This window comes from Eleutherodactylus coqui, chromosome 11, assembly GCF_035609145.1.
Source record: "Eleutherodactylus coqui strain aEleCoq1 chromosome 11, aEleCoq1.hap1, whole genome shotgun sequence".
Classification (NCBI taxonomy): domain Eukaryota; kingdom Metazoa; phylum Chordata; class Amphibia; order Anura; family Eleutherodactylidae; genus Eleutherodactylus; species Eleutherodactylus coqui.
Genome location: NC_089847.1, coordinates 12,133,196 through 12,152,709, shown reverse-complemented (window position 1 = coordinate 12,152,709; position 19,514 = coordinate 12,133,196). Strand labels below are relative to the sequence as shown.

Here is a 19,514-nt window from a genome sequence, read left to right as displayed (position 1 = left end):
TTATATTTTTTTTTTTTTTAATTAGCGGTGTTTGATTTAATTATCTTGGAGTACGGCGGGATAAATTAACCCTTTTGCTCTCGTTGCAGACTGTTCGGGTCCAGGGCAATGACATCTCCCACCGGCTGAGGCTGTCCAACGTCAGGAAGCAGGACGAGGGAGTGTATGAGTGCCGGGTGTCAGACTATGGAGATGATGAGACTCAGGAACACAAAGCCCAGGCAATGCTTCGGGTCATTTCACGTTATTCCCCACCCGACATGCAGGCCGCCGAGGCTGTATCCCATATCCAGAGCAGCGGGCCCCGTAGGAATAACCCCGGCAATAGAGCAACCCCGGAACCTGGAAACAAGCGCCCCAACCCTCCAGGAGAAAGCCTGGCCTCATCCCCAGCCACTGCAGCATCCTCCTCAGCCTCCCCTGCACCTGGAAAGGCGGCTATTCTGCGGCAGCAACACGGTTCTGGTGAGTCATCTGCTGATCTGCACTGCCATCTAGTGGAGATTACTGTGAATTGCACAAAAGCCAAAAATGCTAGGTGATGCTGGATACTTTTGTGTTACAAACAGACATTAATGTATCAGATCTGAGAAAACCTTATTAGTGATTTTAAAGCACCACAGTATCAGCTTCCACTAGCAGGAAAGAAGGAATTGTGTAGATTTTGGCATCAAATGAATATGGCGCACAGCGTTTTGGTGCCATTACAGGGTCCGTTCTCTATCGAGTCTATCATGTATCCGTTTCTGCTGTTTCTGGTTTCTAGAATTGCACAATTGCATTGTGCTGGTCTTGCCTTGTGTCAATAGTTACACCTACCTGCCCGCTACTTACCTGCCAATGCCAGGTCTGACAGTATATTATGTAGTATTATTATCGCCCAACGAAGAGATAGACAAGTCCTGCAATTTTTTTTCTTACATTCGGCCACAGATTGTGTGTCCCCTTGCGGTAATAATGTATTTAGATGTGTTCTACACAATGATAGTGGTTACAATGCAGTTACCTCCAGTGATAGTGGTTACAGTGCAGTTACCTCCAGTGATAGTGGTTACAGTGCAGTTACCTCCAGTGATAGTGATTACAGTGCAGTTACCTTCAGTGATCGCAGGTGCTATCCTCTCTGATTGGAACTATCCATTTTTGGTTTTCCTCTCTATCTGGGCCCAAAATGCCATGAAGACATCTTCCAGCCACGACTTGTCTTTCCACACTCTCCCCCATCCTAGCACTAACCCCAGTGAACCTCTCTGTACCTCCCCGTTGTAATAGTGCCATTTCTGCTTAGTATTAGTGCCTTCTCTATGTCCCAATTTAGTTATAATGCTCCCTTTGCGGGCCAACTATGTTATAATACTGTTATAACCCCTGTTTAGCCCCACTTAGTTATAGTGCCCCCTCTGTGGCCTCCCAAAGTTTTAATGTCCCGTCTGTGGCCCACTTAGCTATAGTGCCTTCTTTGTGGCCCCACTTAGTTATGGTAATACCTATATGGCCCCATAAAGTAATAATTTTCTCATCTTTTGCCCAACTTACTAATAGTGCCCCCTCCGTGACTCCACTTACTAATAGTGCCCCCTCTGTGGCTCCACTTACTAATAGTGCCCCCTCTGTGGCCCCACTTACTAATAGTGCCCCCTCTGTGGCCCCACTTACTAATAGTGCCCCCTCTGTGGCTCCACTTACTAATAGTGCCCCCTCCGTGGCTCCACTTACTAATAGTGCCCCCTCTGTGGCTCCACTTACTAATAGTGCCCCCTCTGTGGCTCCACTTATTATTAGTGCCACCTCCGTGGCTCCACTTACTAATAGTGCCCCCTCTGTCACCACACTTCGGCATAGTCAGGTCTCTGTAGAGACCGTGCTCTCCTGCTCTACTAAATGAGTGATGAAAAGGGTTTGTACTGCTGCTAATTCGTGGAGGTTCTGCAGGAGCAGCTGGCAGTAATGGGGGGAAATTTGGGACATGATGCATGCCTCCCAGGATGGCAGGACAGACCCCAAAATCCGGGACAGTTGGGAGACATGTGATTATGTCACTTCTGAAATTATGTTCTATTTGCTGTGGCAGTTGTCTGTACCCCGACAATTAAAGGGATTTCCCCTTATATCTACATGAAGCTCCTTTTCTGTGTATATTACATCCTGCAGCTTTCTAATATACTTTACTCTTTCACCTTTTCACTGTTTTCAAAATCTCTGCTTCCTATCAGTGAATGAAAGCAAGCTTGTATGCATCCAGAGGCAGAAACCCCCTCCTGCTCTTGTCCAACCAAGACAGATGGAAGGCTCGTTACAATCAGATACATTGTAACGAAGTGTACGATCAGGATGGGAATGTGAACAAAAGTCTTTTTACTTAAAGCAAGCAGAGATCCTTTAAAATGATTTAGAAATGACATAAAATGAGTATTCGGCGGTCATGGACCTGGTGATTATACACTAATGGAGCTCTATGTATATATAACCAGCGTCTCCTGTCCACACAGCGGATATTGCTGCAGGTTTCACACAGAATCGCATGGAATTCACGCCAATTCCTCATAGAGTCCGCGGTGAATCCATGTCATTTACGTGTCCCATTCATGTGGAAGGACAGTGTGTACAGCGCTGACGCCATATCATAACCTGCGCTGGGCGGTCTGCATGCGGATTAGCCCCATTGAATGATGCTGCATGCAGCTCCACCAGGGTCAGTATGAAAATCCGTGTCACAAATTGGCGCCGAAAATGCGGATTCCTGCCATAGTTTTCCATTGAAACTCACATTAGTTTTTTTCTGACATGACTTTTACTGCAGGAACATACTTGTGGGAGCGCCCGGCCTCCATGGAGATCTGGAGATGAACAGTGCCTCCTGCTGGTGGTGGATGGCTTGTAGGAGGCCCCTTAGTTATACCATGTGTGAGGAGTGTCCATATACTGCATGGCCACTTCATTAGAGACCCTATCTAGTAGCGCATTGGTTCTCTTTGGTCTTCAGCTACAATTTGCCTGTTGAGCGATTCCTGACATCCTCCTCTGACCCCTTTCAGTGATGACTTGTTTCCATCCCCTTTCGCTGGATATTTTTCTTCGATCGCGGCATTCTCGGTACACACTCTACAGTGTTACACAAGTAAACACCCGCGGTTGACAGTGTGGCCCGGCTAGTTTAGCCCCGATGACCGGCCTCGTTGGACGTCGCTCCGATTCATGGATTATCCCATCTAATGTGGATTTCACTTGTATTGGAACAGCCGTATTATGCAGAGGTCACGGCGTTCATTTTAATACAGGGAAGCTCCAAACGTAAGAGGGCCGAGGCTCTAATAAAGGGGTCGTTCAGTATATACGATGTAGTGCGCCAACGCATGAAGTGGTGGGAGAGTAAAATCCTCTTAGGTCTCACTCAGGCCGCCTTTACACGGGCGAGAATATCGCGAGAGATTTGCGTATTGCGAGATGCACAAATTTTGGATAAATATGTTCTCACGCAGCATTTACGTGCATACCTGATACATACGTTCAACCCCTATAGCCTGTCTTGTAGTGAGTGCGTGCGTGATACACACCAGGATAGCGCTTGCTTTGCGCACATATTTCGTGCACATCTTGTAAGCGGCGCCATGACAGTTTATGGGATATTAGTACTGTGTATTACATACGCAAAAACTGCACATGTAATACATAGTGGATATACATTCATGCACTGTGGAATCTATTGGCGCTATTTAAATAAAGATTATTATTATCATAGTGGCCCCACAGTAGCCTGAGTAGTAATAGTGAACCCACAGCATCCCCTGTAGTAATAATGTCCCCCACAACGGCCCCAGCAGTGATAGTGTTCCCCACAGTGGCCGTAGTAGTAATAGTGACCCCCACAGTGGTCCCAGTAGTAATAGAATCCCTACAGTAGCCCCAGGAGTAATAGTGATCCCCATAGTAGAACCAGTAGTAATAGTGTCCCCAACAGTAGCCCCAGCAGTACTAGTGACCCCCACAGCAGCCCCAGTAGTAATAGTGACCCCCACAGTAGCCCCAGCAGTAATAGTAACACCCACAGTGGCCCCAGTAGTAGTAGTGTTCCCCATAGTAGCCCCAGCAGTAATAGTGACCGTCACAGTGGCCCCAGTAGTAATAGTGACCCCCACAGAAGCCCCAGCAGTAATAGTGACCCCCGCAGCATCTCCTGTAGTAATAATGTCCCCCACAACGGCCCCAGCAGTGATAGTGCTCCCCACAGTGGCCGCAGTAGTAATATTGACACCCACAGTGGCCCCAGTAGTAGTAGTGACCCTCACAGTGGCCCCAGTAGTAATAGTGACCCCCACAGCGACCCCAGTGGCGCTGTGATTGGTTGCTATTTGTTTTACTGCTGAGGTAAAAAGAAAGCTGCACTGTGATTGGTTGCTATTTGTTTTACTGCTGAGGTAACATGAAAGCTGCACTGTGATTGGTTGCTATTTCTTATACTGCTGAGGTAACATGAAAGCTGTGCTGTGATTGGTTGTCATTAGAGATGAGCGAGGGTACTCGCTAAGGGCAAATACTCGAGTGAGTATTGCCTTTTGCGAGTACCTGCCCGCTCGTCTCAAAAGATTCGGGTGCCGGCGGGGGTGAGCGTTGAGTTGTGGGAGTGAGCAGGAGGGAGCGGGGGAGTGAGAGAGAGAGAGAGATATCCCCCCTGTTTCTCCCCGCTCTCCCCTGAGGTAAAATAAAAGCTATTCTGTGATTGGTTGTTATATATTATACTGAGGTAACATGAAAGCTGCGCTGTGATTGGTTGTTATATATTATACTGAGGTAACATGAAAGCTGCGCTGTGATTGGTTGTTATATATTATACCGCTAAGGTAACATGAAAGCTGCGCTGCGATTGGTTGTTATATCTTATACTGCTGAGGTAACATGAAAGCTGCGCTGTGATTGGTTGTTATATATTATACTGAGGTAACATGAAAGCTGTGCTGTGATTGGTTGTTATATATTATACTGAGGTAACATGAAACCTGCGCTGTGATTGGTTGTTATATATTATACTGAGGTAACATGAAAGCTGTGCTGTGATTGGTTGTTATATATTATACTGAGGTAACATGAAACCTGCGCTGTGATTGCTTGTTATATATTATACTGCTGAGGTAACATGAAAGCTGCACTGTGATTGGTTGTTATATATTATACTGAGGTAACATGAAAGCTGCACTGTGATTGGTTGTTATATATTATACTGAGGTAACATGAAAGCTGCACTGTGATTGGCTGTTATATATTACACTGAGGTAACATGAAAGCTGCGCTGTGATTGGTTGTTATATATTATACTGAGGTAACATGAAACCTGCGCTGTGATTGGTTGTTATATATTATACCGCTGAGGTAACACGAAAGCTGTGCTGTGATTGGTTGTTATATATTATACCGCCGAGGTAACCTGAAAGCTGTGCTGTGATTGGTTGTTATATATTATACCACTGAGGTAACATGAAAGCTGCGCTGTGATTGGTTGTTATATATTGTACTGCTGAGGTAACATGAAAGCTGCACTGTGATTGGTTGTTATATATTATACTGCTGAGGTAACATGAAAGCTGCGCTGTGATTGGTTGTTATATATTATACTGCTGAGGTAACATGAAAGCTGCACTGTGATTGGTTGTTATATATTATACTGCTGAGGTAACATGAAAGCTGCACTGTGATTGGTTGTTATATATTATACTGCTGAGGTAACATGAAAGCTGTGCTGTGATTGGTTGTTATATATTATACTGAGGTAACATGAAAGCTGCGCTGTGATTGGTTGTTATATATTATACCACTGAGGTAACATGAAAGCTGCGCTGTGATTGGTTGTTATATCTTATACTGCTGAGGTAACATGAAAGCTGCGCTGTTATTGGTTGTTATATATTATACTGCTGAGGCAACATGAAAGCTGTGCTATGATTGGTTGTTATATATTATACCGCTGAGGTAACATGAAAGCTGTGCTGTGATTGGTTGTTATATATTATACTGCTGAGGTAACATGAAAGCTGTGCTATGATTGGTTGTTATATATTATACCGCTGAGGTAACATGAAAGCTGTGCTGTGATTGGTTGTTATATATTATACCACTGAGGGAACATGAAAGCTGTGCTGTGATTGGTTATTATATATTATACCGCTGAGGTAACATGAAAGCTGTGCTGTGATTGGTTGTTATATATTATACCGATGAGGTAACATGAAAGCTGTGCTATGATTGGTTGTTATATATTATACCGCTGAGGTAACATGAAAGCTGTGCTGTGATTGGTTGTTATATATTATACCACTGAGGTAACATGAAAGCTGCACTGTGATTGGTTGTTATATATTATATCACAGAGGTAACATGAAAGCTGTGTTGTGATTGGTTTTTATACAGTATATTATACCTCTGAGGTAACATGAAAGCTGTGCTGTGATTGGTTTATATATATTATACCGCTGAGGTAACATGAAAGCTGCGCTGTGATTGGTTGTTATATATTATATCACAGAGGTAACATGAAAGCTGCGCTGTGATTGGTTTTTATACAGTATATTATACCTCTGAGGTAACATGAAAGCTGTGCTGTGATTGGTTGCTGTTTCTTATACTGCTGAGGTAACGTGAAAGCTGCGCTGTGATTGGTTGCTATTCCTTATACTGCTGAGGTAACATGAAATCTGCGCTGTGATTGGTTGCTGTTTCTTATACTGCTGAGGTAACATGAAAGCTGCGCTGTGATTGGTTGCTGTTTCTTATACTGCTGAGGTAACGTGAAAGCTGTGCTGTGATTGGTTGCTATTTCTTATATTGCTGAGGTAACATGAAAGCTGTGCTGTGATTGGTTGCTATTCCTTATACTGTACAGATAACAAGAAAGCTGCGCTGTGATTGGTTGTTATATATTATACCGATGAGGTAACATGAAAGCTGTGCTGTGATTGGTTGTTATATATTATACCACTGAGGTAACATGAAAGCTGTGCTGTGGGCTGTAATAAAATGGCCCCTCACTGTATAAGGTGTAATACGCTGTGCCGTTCGTTCCATGTCCTCTTAATACACTAAACTGTGTGCACATACTACACCGCCAAATAATACTCACATAAACTGCCCCACCGCCAGCAGGGATTAAGTGTTGGAACCAGCTGGTGGCGTAAGATCCTCTTATAGACATACTATACCCCGATTAGTGCCAAAAAACTGGCGTCTGTGCCTCGCCCCACATCTACAGCCTGGCTACAGAAAAGTAGGCCGACGCCACACTGTTATGAAAGCCATCAAATCGGCCTGTTGCCCCTAGCAACCAATCACAGCCCAGCTTTCATGTTACCTCAGCAGTGTAAGAAATGAAAGCTGCGCTGTGATTGGTTGCTAGGGGCAACAGGCAGATTTTGACTCGAAGTCAGCTGTGTATTTGCAGTGTCCGTACAGCGCTCACCTCCCAGTTCTGTGGTAAGGTGATGTGGAAGTGGTACTTCTGTATCACCCGACCCGTGGCGCGGCGCTCACTAGCGGGGACGGGGTGGCGCTGTCATCGCCAGGTATTCCGAGGCGAGGGGGGGAGCGCTGTACATTATGTAATCAGCGGCAGATACGCAGCTATTTACTAGTCAAAATCTGAACCATTTGTGCAGCTTTTGACGCAATTTTTGATACGGAAAAGCTGCGAATTTTCCCTTGGAAGGTCCGCATATTTCTGCTCCGTGTGAACACACCCTTAGATACCCCTCGTGCCTCGCATGCGTCAAGGAGATATAATTTAGTGAAAAGGACATAACTTGTGACAATATGCGCCAAAATTGCACCAAAATATTGGTGTAAAGTGAGATGCGCCAAATATATCGTCCGGCGATAAACCTGTCATATTTTCGGACCGTCTGATCTGTCTGAGTAATAGACAGGATTAATACCTCTGCCCCCGTATCTGAATGACTCCCTAATGAGTCCTGTTGCGCATCGGTCCCCGGAGTTTCCCTTTAATGAACGGCACGGCGTGCGGCGGAGGGCGCGCTTACATTAAGGCTGCCAGCGGAGATCAGACGACCCAAGCTCAGAGCAGAAAAAGTCACTTTTTGTCTATTTAAATTTTAACTATCCAGTGATGTGATGAGACTCGCGGCCCGGCGGCCCCTCCGGAGCACAGAGTGCAGCCAGACAGTACTTGGAATTAATAATTAATACCGCAAACAGTGTCGTTAGCCTATCCGCTCTCCTCCGGAGTCCCAGCAGCCGGAGGTGATGAGATGAAAGCACCACCGGCTCTGGAGGCTCTTCAATGAGACGGTCCTGCTGCTCGGACCGCGGTCCCTGAATATCACTTATACATAAGCTATGGAGGACGGAGATTTAAAGGGCTAACGCCCAATTACAGGTTCTCTGCCGCATGTGGCCATATAGCGGGTAGGGAAGCTTCCACGTTGGCATCTTGTTACTAAACTCCTGGCATCCGCTCGTAGACGAAGGAATCTGACCCAAAGAATACTGTTTTACACATCTGGGCTCTAACCTCTGGCACTCCGACTACAACTCCCAGCATGCCCTGATAGCCACAGGAATTTGGTTCTGCAGGGTTGTGCTTTAGACCACTGATGTTTAGCCTGCGGCTGAAAAACTACAACACCCAGCATGTTCCGACAGATGCAGGAATTTAACCCTACGCTTGATAGTTGCAGTACTGCAACAGTTGGAGACCACTGATTTACAACATATAACTGGAACCTACACTGAACGGACTGCACCGTGAATTGGACTGCACTGTACATAGACGCCAAGATGGCGGGGACTCAGCCCACAGTGCAGCGCTGCCTGTATTACTATGCAACCCGCTTGACCACTAGTGACAACCTCTGTGGGTGCTGTAACGGCGGTCACCATTGTTGTCACCCACCCGAAACAGATATAAATATATATTACACTGATGGAGTGACTGGCTCAAGGTCACTGGAACTTGGCACCAGGACAAAATCCGTCTGCTCTATGCGTCTAATGATCCCTGAAACGCGCCTCTGCTCGGAGGGGATCTATTTATCAGAGAGGTCGGAGCAGAGGGAAGAAGAGGCGGTGTTGATTTTCTGAGCATTTACATGCAATCTTCTAATATCTAGTATCTGCTGCGAGACCTCGAGGCTGATGGATCGCCCCGAAGAACGCTGGACGCAACGTGTTTTAATCACCGTTTGCCTAAGCTCCTCTCAGGAGTCATTTTTAAGCTTCTGATTGCCCGTGTTGCATTGAAGTGGGTGGGACAAGACAAATCGATGAGAATAAGAGGAGGCTTCTGATCTTGTGCTAGATGGAATGGGTCTCGCACAGCAGCACAGAGTGTGTCAGATATCATTGTAGCAGATGCAGTGTACTGACATGAAGAAAGGAATAGGAGGTCACAGGCTGATAGATAGATGTAGTATAACATATGTGATGTAGGATACAGTGTATTACCGCTTGTTAAAAGGGTGTCACGTGCATGTAGAGTAAAACCGTGCAGAGCAGGGGTCACTAAATGAGACAAAGACGAAATAGACACAGAACTGGGAATTCTTACAGAACTAAGATTTGGAGGGCAATCGTCCTGACAAGGACGGCCCTATGTCATGAACCTAGTGACCTGGTCTGCCCCTAGATGGTAAACGCAAACAGGAGACCACAAAGTACAGGAATATGGGAACAATACAGACGAAAGGCAATGGACAGGAGAAGACCCAAGAGGGGAAATAAACAGAACGAGGTTCTGGCGTCCACCCACCAATAGACAGGTAGGACAAACAAACAAGAACCAGGTATCCAATAGCCATCTGGATGGATGGATCAATACAGAACACAAACGTAGACAAACAGTCCAGCAAGCTGGCAAACAGACCAACAAACCAGCAGAGCATAGCATAGCATGCATGCAACACAACAGACAGACGAACAGACAAACTGCCAGAGCACAGCATGCATGCATCAACAACACAACAGACAGACAGAGCAGAGCATGCATGTAACAACAGACAGACAGACGGACCAACTGACGGAGCACAGCACAGTATGCATGCAACAACATAACAGACAAAACCAGATCCAGACAGACAGAGCTCTAGAAAATATACACACACAACAGACATACGCTGAAGGACCAGCACCCATGGCAGGGCGTGGCCGAATTAAATAGCATAACATATCACTAATTGGCTGACAAGGGAAATTGCCTACCTGACAACCAATAAGAACATGCACTGCAGGGGGAGATGCAGCAGGGAAGACAACAGGGAAACACTGGGGTATTCCCAATAGCCGAGTCAAGGAACTTCTACAGTGACGGGACATGGATTCCTGATTGTGGCCGCCATGCTGCAACGCTTCTCTTCTTCATCCTCGAGAACAACTGGTACTCAGTTGAATGGTGATTGGCTCGCTGGACTAAAACTAAACAGACAAAACAGATGGAAAGTCCAGACTACCAGCCAAGTGACACCATGACAAGGGGTCATCCGAGTACCCCTAACATTGGTGGAAGTGGGGGGACACCTTGAATATATATTAAAAAAGTGAAGATCCATTAGATTTACAATGGGACTACAGTTCAACCCCTCCTAAACACCCAGCAAACCCCTGACATGTCCTTTGGCAATCCAGTGTTTCTACTTGGACAGAACTGGAGAGCTTCTAGTTGGCGGGTCCTTAATATGATCACTAGATTTTATAATGTTACTTCTTGTAATAGACTATTTACTGGATAGCAATTCAATTAGAATTTCCAACCACCCCGGGAGGAGGTCTTGACGAAAGCACAGATCGCTCATCGTATTGCTATGTGGGAGCTGGAGTCAGAACCTTACCCCAACTACATTCGAGCTGAGATCCCTGCAGGGAGGCGACGTATCCCTCCTTTATTCATTATTCAGCAGCCCTCTCCCAGACAGGAATCTCCATTTTATGGTTAATTGGGAACAGGATCTTACAGAAATCTGGATCCATCTGACCAGGAGATGTTTTTCTGCTGCTCAGTGATACCATTTTTGTGTTCCTCTGCCCGCTGGAGTCTCGCTTTCCTGTTTTTCTTAGACACAATGGCACTGGAACTGGCCGTCTGCTACTATAGCCCATCCATGCGAAGGAACAACAAGTTGGGCAGTCGGACATTTTAGTAGCAGCGCCAGCATTGTATTCAGCTACAATTTCCTTGACTGTGCAGCTCCTGTTGGTGAGAACACTTCCTGACACCCTCCTTTGACCCCTTTCAGTGATGAGTTGTTTCCATCCACAGGATCCCCTTTCACTGGATGTTATTCTTCCATCACACTATTCTCTGTATACTCTCTACACCGTTACATGAGAAAGCCCTACGCAGTTGGCAGTGAAATCCTGGCCTTTGCTAGTCTAGCTCCGATGACTGGGCCTCCATGGAAGTTTACCTTCTAATGTGAATGCTCACTGAAACTGAACCACAGAAAACCTTTAGCCTCCCTGTGTACTCCACTGAAGAGAGAGATGGCAGACTATGTGGAAGGGCAGTCCTGAGAACATTGCTGGATTCTGCCGTATTTGCTAGGTAGTCACAGCATACAACTGTCCTAGTAAGTTAGGGTTTGCCAGGCATGCAGATCAGCAGTCAATATGTAAATGTCCAACACTTGATTCATTAGAATGGATCAACTGCTCACACAGCTGCAGCTCAGCCTCGTTTGGAGAGGAGTCTCTGATTGGTTAGCATCTCTTTAAATATTTCTGGCTTCTGCAGTGTGCTGCCTGTTATAGTGTAAGCCATGTGCATTTAAATACAATATTCCTTGTGTTTTTCAAGTATCTTGTTCCTAGCCTAGCTTTGTCTCGTGTTTAGACTGAACGATATAGTTCAACTTTCGCTCGTTTGAACGGTTTTTTTGAACAATAATTAATCATTCTGTCTAAAAGCACCCTTAGCCTTGTAGTTTTTATTACCTTTTTTCCCTATTTTAATCTGTCTTGTCCTGCTTCTTAGTTCAGTCTTGGTCGTTTTGTTTTTTGTCTTTGAGTCTTAGTGTCCTCTCATTGTTTGGGTTTCAGATAGAGTTTCCATCAGGGATGCTCAGGGACAGTGGTGTCTGGTGTTAGTGTCAGGGATAGATTAGGGAAAGACTCAGCAAGAGCTAGAGTCAGTTTTTGTTAGTTTGTAATCATCTGTTCACTAATATACGTCTGCTCTATTATCTAATAACCATCACCATCATCCACCTTCTTCATTATTTGATTACCATCAGCATTTCGTTCCTTTCATCTATTGGTGAATTCCTGTTGTTGCATCTTTGCTACCAGCTACTGTTTATAACTGGATTCATATTTTTGCTCTTTCAGCGATCCGGTTGTTAGATAATTTGGCAGACAACAGAGTCTCAGTAATAGCCCGATTTACTGCATAAACAAGTGACAGCAAAAGCAGTAAAATCGAGCTGCAAAACAACCCCAATTGCAAAAAAGTTGGGCCGCTGTGTAAAACGTAAAGAAATGTAAAGGGAAAAAGGAATGCGATGATTGGTAAATCTCATCTAACCATATATTATTCATAGTAGAACATATCAGAGGGGGAAGGGGAGACATTGTTCCATTTTATCCAAAAATTTGACTCATTTAGAAATTGATGATAGCAACACATCTCACAAAAGTTGGGCGGGGCCGTGTCCACCTTTGTGTAGCATCTAGAGATGAGCGAGCATACTTGCTAAGGACAATTACTCAAGCGAGTATTGTCCTTAGCGAGTACCTGCCCGCTCGGAAGAAAAGATTCGGGTGCCGGCGCGGGTGAGCAGTGAGTTGCGGGAGTGAGCAGGGGGGAGCGGGGGGGAGAGAGGGAGAGAGAGATCTCCCCTCCGTTCCCCCTTGCTCTCCCCCACCGCTCCCTGCCGGCACCCGAATCTTTTCTTCCGAGCGGGCAGGTACTCGCTAAGGACAATGCTCGCTCGAGTAATTGTCCTTAGCGAGTATGCTCGCTCATCTCTAGTAGCATCCCCACTTCTTTCATAACAGTCTGTAAACATCTGTGAAGTGAGGAGAACAATTGCTGGGGTTTTGGGAGAGGAATGTTGTCTGATGTAGGATTCTAGCTGCTCACCAGTCCTCGGTCTTCTTTGCCGGATGTTCTCCATTGGTGAAAGGTCCGGACTGCAGGTGACAGTTCACCCCCGGACTCTTCTTCTGTGCAGCCATGCTGTTGTGATGGATGCAGGATGTGGTTTAGCGTTGTCCTGCTGTAATATACAAGGCCTTCCCTGTAGGAGACGTTGTCTGGATGGGGCATACGTTGTTCTACAACCTCTATATGCTGCTCAGCATTGCTAGTGCCTTTCATGATGTGTAAGCTGCCCATGCCATAGGCACTAATGCCACCCCATACCATCATAGATGGATGCTAGTGAACTGTGCGCTGATAACTCTTCAGTCCGCAGGACACAACATTCATGGTTTCCAAAAGGAATTTCACATTTTGATTCATCTGACGACAGAAATGTTTCGCAGTTTGCCTCAGTCCATTTTAAATGACCTTTGGCCCAGAGAAGACGCCGGTGTTTCTGGGTTGTGTTGATATGTGGCTTCTTCTTTGGATGATACAGCTGTAACTTGTATTTATGGATCACAGGGAGAACTGTGTTCACAGACAATGATTTCTGGAAGTATTCCTGAGCCCATGCAGTGATTGGCATTACAGAATCATGTCTGTTTTTACTGCAGTGACGCCTGAGGGCCCGTAGATCTCCAGCATCCAATATAGATAGTTGAACATAACTTTTTCCAGATTCTCTGAATCTTGTGATGATATTATGTACTGTAGATGTTCTGATATTCAAAGTCTTCACAATTTAGAAACATTTTTCTGAAATTGTTCCACAATTTTTAGATGAGGTTTTTAACAGATTGGTAAACCCTTTGCAGCGTCCCATAGGGAGACCCCAGACACACGTGGGAAGCTGGGAGGGTAAAGTGATGGCTTGTCACGGCAGCACTTACCAAACTCTTTTCCGAAGGGAACACATGCGGCCAAGGCCAGAGTATCACTGCAGGCCACCAGAGGCACCCCTAGGATAGGGAATGCCAATCACACAGGATAATGGGGGTTGTAGTTGTAATGGGTGACGCCACAGATCCTTCACATACCGGTATGACCCCCGGAGGAGAATAAATGCAGTCTCAGACAGTTTCTTAGTACCATGGGTCCCTAGGAATGGTTAGAACACGGCAAACTTTACTTGAAGAACTGTGAACAATTATTGCAAGGCAGTTCACTTATAGACTTCACAGTGCAGGTAAAAAGCTAGTCTCCAAAACTCAGTACCTCCACATGGCTCTCACAAGCTCAAAGATGCACGTGTGTGAACAGTGATTATTTCTTTTTGTAGTACCTCCACCCAGTCTGGAAGATGCAAGGGTGTGTCAAATAAAGAGGGTACCTCTACGCGGTGATCTCGGCTCAAGACGGCCACGTAGGAAAATCAGGCAGTGAAGTAGTACCTCTGCACTGGCCTTATGAAGAAGTAGTTACTTACAATTTGCTCTCTCTCTCTCTTGGGGGCTCACTTCACTTACATCCCACATTCAAACACCCCAGGATATCTCTCTTCCTTCTCCATCTTCACCACAGGGAGGCTGAAGGTGCCTCCATGCAGCTCTGTACCTTAGTCTCTCTACACTCCAGAAGATGCTACACAGGTTGAAGATGAAGAACATTTCCCGCTCTTAAGCACTCCTTTCTATACCTTCTCTTGTTCCACATGACAGACTTGATACATTTACATCCTAACGCTGCAGCTGTGCAACACACACGCTGGAAATGACAAGACAGGCTTGCACAATGCATCCAGATAAGACAAACATGTATGACATTTATGGAGGGGACCAGAATGATGTGCTGGGTCACTACACCTTCTTCTCCTTACTGCAGGGATGCCTCTCCTACCCACAGTGACGTCACATTGAATGGAGTAATGGCCGCCCCTCCGTTCATTTTAATGGGGCTGATGGAAATTGCCAAGCACCCATTGAAAGTCAATGGAGCAGCACCATGCATGCACGACCATAGTGCAATTCAATTTCCTCCTTACTGCAGAGGTTGCAGTGATCTTACAATAGGGAGGATGAGGAAAGTGGGACCCCTGTTCTCATGATGAGTGGGGGTCTTAACAGCCCTACCAATCATAAAGTGCTAATGTAAAGGGGCTATCTTGGGATAACCCATTAAAATTAACACCATGTGACGGTATAGTAGGTTAGTTCTGTATGTCAATATTATACTTATAACATCTGGCTGTATTATGGCAGAATAGTGGTACAGTATGGTGGTATTATATTGACACGGTATGCCATTTTTTCGTTGTTAAGTAGGTATTATTTGGGATGGGAATAGTATGAGGATATGATTTGTGAATTATATGGCCCTATTAACCAGATCCTGTGGGCAACATATGATGGTATTATGGGGACATTGTATTTGGGCCTTGCATGACGGTATTATGTGAGGACTGTATGGCAGTCTTATTTAGAGACTGTATGTGAGACTTTATTGACGACAAAGGCTTAAAACACTTTGTGGCATATTTCATTATACTGGCATTTCATACAATGGTCTTAGTGAAGTGCCCACTAGAATAAGATATGACAAATTTACTAAAAGAGTTTTCCAGGAAAAATACTATTGATTACGTATCCTCAAGATCGCCGGAGGTCCACCGCTCAGGACCCTAGCTGATCAGCTGATCCCGAGTGATCGCCTGCTGACAGCGCCACAAATACACAGGGTTAGTAGCAGACGCTGATGCTCCAACTCCTGTGTAGTGGCCGGCGCCAGTAACTACAGGTGCAGCTCCCATTGATTTCAGTGAAACCCCAGCCTGCAGTTACAAGCTTCGGCCACTACACAGGAGTCAGAGCACTTGTTTTCACTCTGAACCCTTTGTATTCACAGTGCTGTCAGCAGACACCCAATCAGCTGAGGTAATGAGTGGTGGACTCCCAACGATCACCTATTCATGACTTATCTTGAGGATAGGTCATAAATAGTATATCCATGGAAAACCCCTTTAAGAGGTGGATCTCTGGCATTCCTATGCCCTAGAAAGTCAACTCTACACCAGTCCATAGCAGGTATACATTAGTGCTAGAATTTGTGGCAATTTAGGGAATAAATAATAGTAAACTTGTTGGGCACAGGACCTGTTCCTTCCACAAAGGCAATATGAAAAAAGGTTTGGTCGCCAGTAGAGTGAAGTGTGACTGTTCTCAGTGAGAGAAACCAGGTAAACTGGTATTAACCCTTTCCCACTGTATAATGTACATTTACATCCTGGAGCGTTGAGGTATGTATGAAGAGAGATCGCGGGGCAACCCCTCTTCATACAGTGCGGCGTCAGCTGTTTAATACAGCTGACACCCGCGGCTATTAACCCTTTAAATGTTACTTGCAATTCTGGCAGCAGCATTTAAATCCCCCGGGGGGTCTCGTACGCCCCCCCCCCACCCCCCGCGCGCGCGGTGAGATTGGGGGAGCCGTGCAGGCGTCATGGCAGCCGGGGTCCATTTGAAAGGCCTCAAGGCTGCCTTAGCAGACTGCCTATCAAGCCATCCCCATGAGGTGGCTTGATAGACTGCCTGTCAAATTGCAGTATGATGTAATGCTATAGCATTACATCATACTACAGGAGCGATCAAAGAATCACTAGTTGTGGTCCCCCAGGGGAGCTAAAAAAAAAGTCAAAATAAGATCAATAAAGTTTTATTAATTGTAAAAAAAAGTAATAAAAGTTTAAATCACCCCCCTTTTGCCATATCTATAATAAAAAAAAAACATTAAAACAAAAATACATATTTGGTATCACTGCGCCCATAAATCTATCAAAGTAATGCATTATTTTCCCCGCACGGTGAACGTCATCCGAAAAAAAATAAAGAGCGCCAGAAATGCACTTTTTCAGTCACCCTGTCTGCCAGAAAAAAATCCAATAAAAAGCGATTGTAAAGTCATATGTATGGTACCAACTAGAGATGAGCGAACGTGTTCTTAACGAACACTTACGCACCCGGACACCGGCTTTACCGAGGACTTCAGTGTCCGCGCGTAAAGATTCGGGGGGCGCGGAGAGGCGCGGCGGCGCGGGCGGCAGCAGCGGGGAACAGGGGGGAGCCCTCTCTCTCTCCCTCTCCCCCCCACTCCCCGCCGCACCCCCCCGCGCTGCCACGGCGACCCCCGAACTTTTTTCGCCCGAGCACGGAATTGCTCGCAAAGTTCGGTGTTCGGGCGAAAAGGGGCGGAGCCGAACACGTTCGCTCATCTCTAGTACCAACGTAAACTATAGGACATTCTGCAAAAAATGAGCCCTCGCTCAACTACATCGACGGAAAAAAAAAAGTTATTGCGCTGAAAATGGTGGCAGAAAATAATTTTTTAAAAATTGAATGTCTTTGAAAAAAAATAAAAGAAGTAAAGCAAAAAAAAACTATACAAGTTTGGTATCCTAGTAATCGTACTGACACGTAGAATAAAGTTATCATGTCATCTTTGTTGCAGTTTGTGCGCCGTAGAAACAAGACGCACCGAAAGATGGCGGAATGTTGGGTTTTTTTTCATTTTACTCCACTTAGATTTTTTTAAAGTTTTTCAGCACATTATATGTAGAGATGAGCGAGTATACTCGCTAAAGGCAATTGCTCAAGCGAGCATTGCCTTTAGCGAGTATCTCCCCGCTCGAGACAGAAGGTTCGGGTGCCGGCGCGGGGGAGCTGTGAGTAGCGGCTGTCAGCAGGAGGGAGCGGGGGAGGGGGAGAGAGGGAGAGAGAGATCTCCCCTCCGTTCCGCCCCGTAGCTCCCTGCCCGCCGCCGGCACCCGAACCATCTGTCTCGAGCGGGCAGGTACTCGCTAAAGGCAATGCTCGCTCGAGCAATTGCCTTTAGCGAGTATACTCGCTCATCTCTAATTATATGGAACATTAAATAGCACCATTGAAAAATACAACTCGTCCCGCAAAAAACAAGCCCTCATACAGTGATGCCGATGGATAAATAAAGGACATACGATTTTTAAAAAGGGGGGGGAGGAAAAAACGAAAGTGGCAAAAAAAGGGCCGCGTCATTACGGGGTTAAAGTTATCATATCTACAAGCTTACTTGGTTTCTCTCACTGAGAGCAATTACATTTTCCACAAAGGCCGCTCACTTTTTTTAGAAAAGTGGCAAGGGCGGTAGAAAAAGGCCAAGAAGTGGAAAATTGTTGCTCAAGTATGGCAACTACAATTTTTTTAATGCCTGAACTCTGGTGCAGGGGTCCTAATAACCCCCCATAGTGTCTACAGGAGGAGAAGATCTAAACCCATACTGCTTATTATATGTAAAGTACAGATATCAAAAGTGACTCACGAATGCGGAACGATCCAGTGTGGGTTCTTTGGCGCTGAGTAATACATTATCTTCCGGGGGACAATGGGATCGGCGCATCGTGATATCTACAGCTGTGACTTCAGGAAGTTGTAAGGGGATTGAGCTTCTCGCCCTTGTAGTTGAGTTAGAACATGAATGATTCACTCAATGACAAAGTGACATTGATGTGCAGCGCTATTATCATTCCTTCCATGTAACCGTCTAACATGATCATAGCCACATGACGCGAACCGTCACCGGCAATGAATATAGGAGTATACTGTATACGGGCCCCGATGGATCTGCATGTCTTGTTCTCTCTGATTCATCTCATGTAACAGATTCTGATTCAATATGAAGAATGAGAGATGTGACTGCAAAGTGTCACTCCTTACCGCCAGACACTACAACACCGTGCACTTAGAGGCGTAACTTGAAACTCCTGGGCCCCGATGCAAAACCTGTAACAGGGCCCCCTACTATAATGCTTTACTCATAGTACTGGGTTACCTATATGGAGAAGAGAGAACCTATGGGCCCCCTAAGGCTCCAGGGCCCGGGTGCAACCACATCCCCTGCACCCTCTATAGTTACACCCTTGCATGCACTAATACACGTACACGGGAACACACATACACTGACCACCCCCTGATTAGAGACCCCCATCTAGTGGCGTTGGACTTCTTTGGTCTTCCGAACTGCAGCAGTTCGTCATGGTCTAGATTCCACTAGATGATGACATCATTGTGCAGGAATACCGGCCCCTGCGGACAGGAAGCTTCTTGTAGTTGCTGCAGATTAGATGGCGGTGCTGACATGTTCTGACCAGCTGACAGGAAGGGGTCATGCTGCTTGCGCCAAATTCTGACTCCCATCAGGAACAGAAATCTGGATCCATCTACCAGGTGATGTTTTTCTGCTGCTCAGTGATACAAGTTGTGTTCTCTTTTGCCCGCTGGAGTCTCACCTTTCTGGTTCTCGTAGACACAATGGCGCTGGGACTGGTCGTCCGCTGTTATAGCCCATCCATGTTAACGAACGTCAAGTTGTGCGTTCGGACACGTTATTTAAAGCTCCAGCATTGTATTCGACTGCTCTTGACTGTGCAGCTCCTGGTAGTCTAGCACTGATGACCGGCCTCGTCGGAAGTCAC

The 19,514-nt window shown here is 45.8% G+C and overlaps 1 protein-coding gene across 3 annotated transcripts in view; it reads left to right on the top strand.

The window, feature by feature from the left end:
• Window positions 1-19,514, top strand: part of VSTM2B (V-set and transmembrane domain containing 2B) — a 71,913-nt gene that overhangs the window by 11,961 nt on the left and 40,438 nt on the right. For all 3 annotated transcript variants that reach the window (XM_066584195.1, XM_066584193.1, XM_066584194.1), the window contains one exon: window positions 90-465. In XM_066584195.1, the coding sequence (XP_066440292.1) occupies window positions 90-465 (376 nt within the window). The remainder of the gene's footprint in view (window positions 1-89; window positions 466-19,514) is intronic.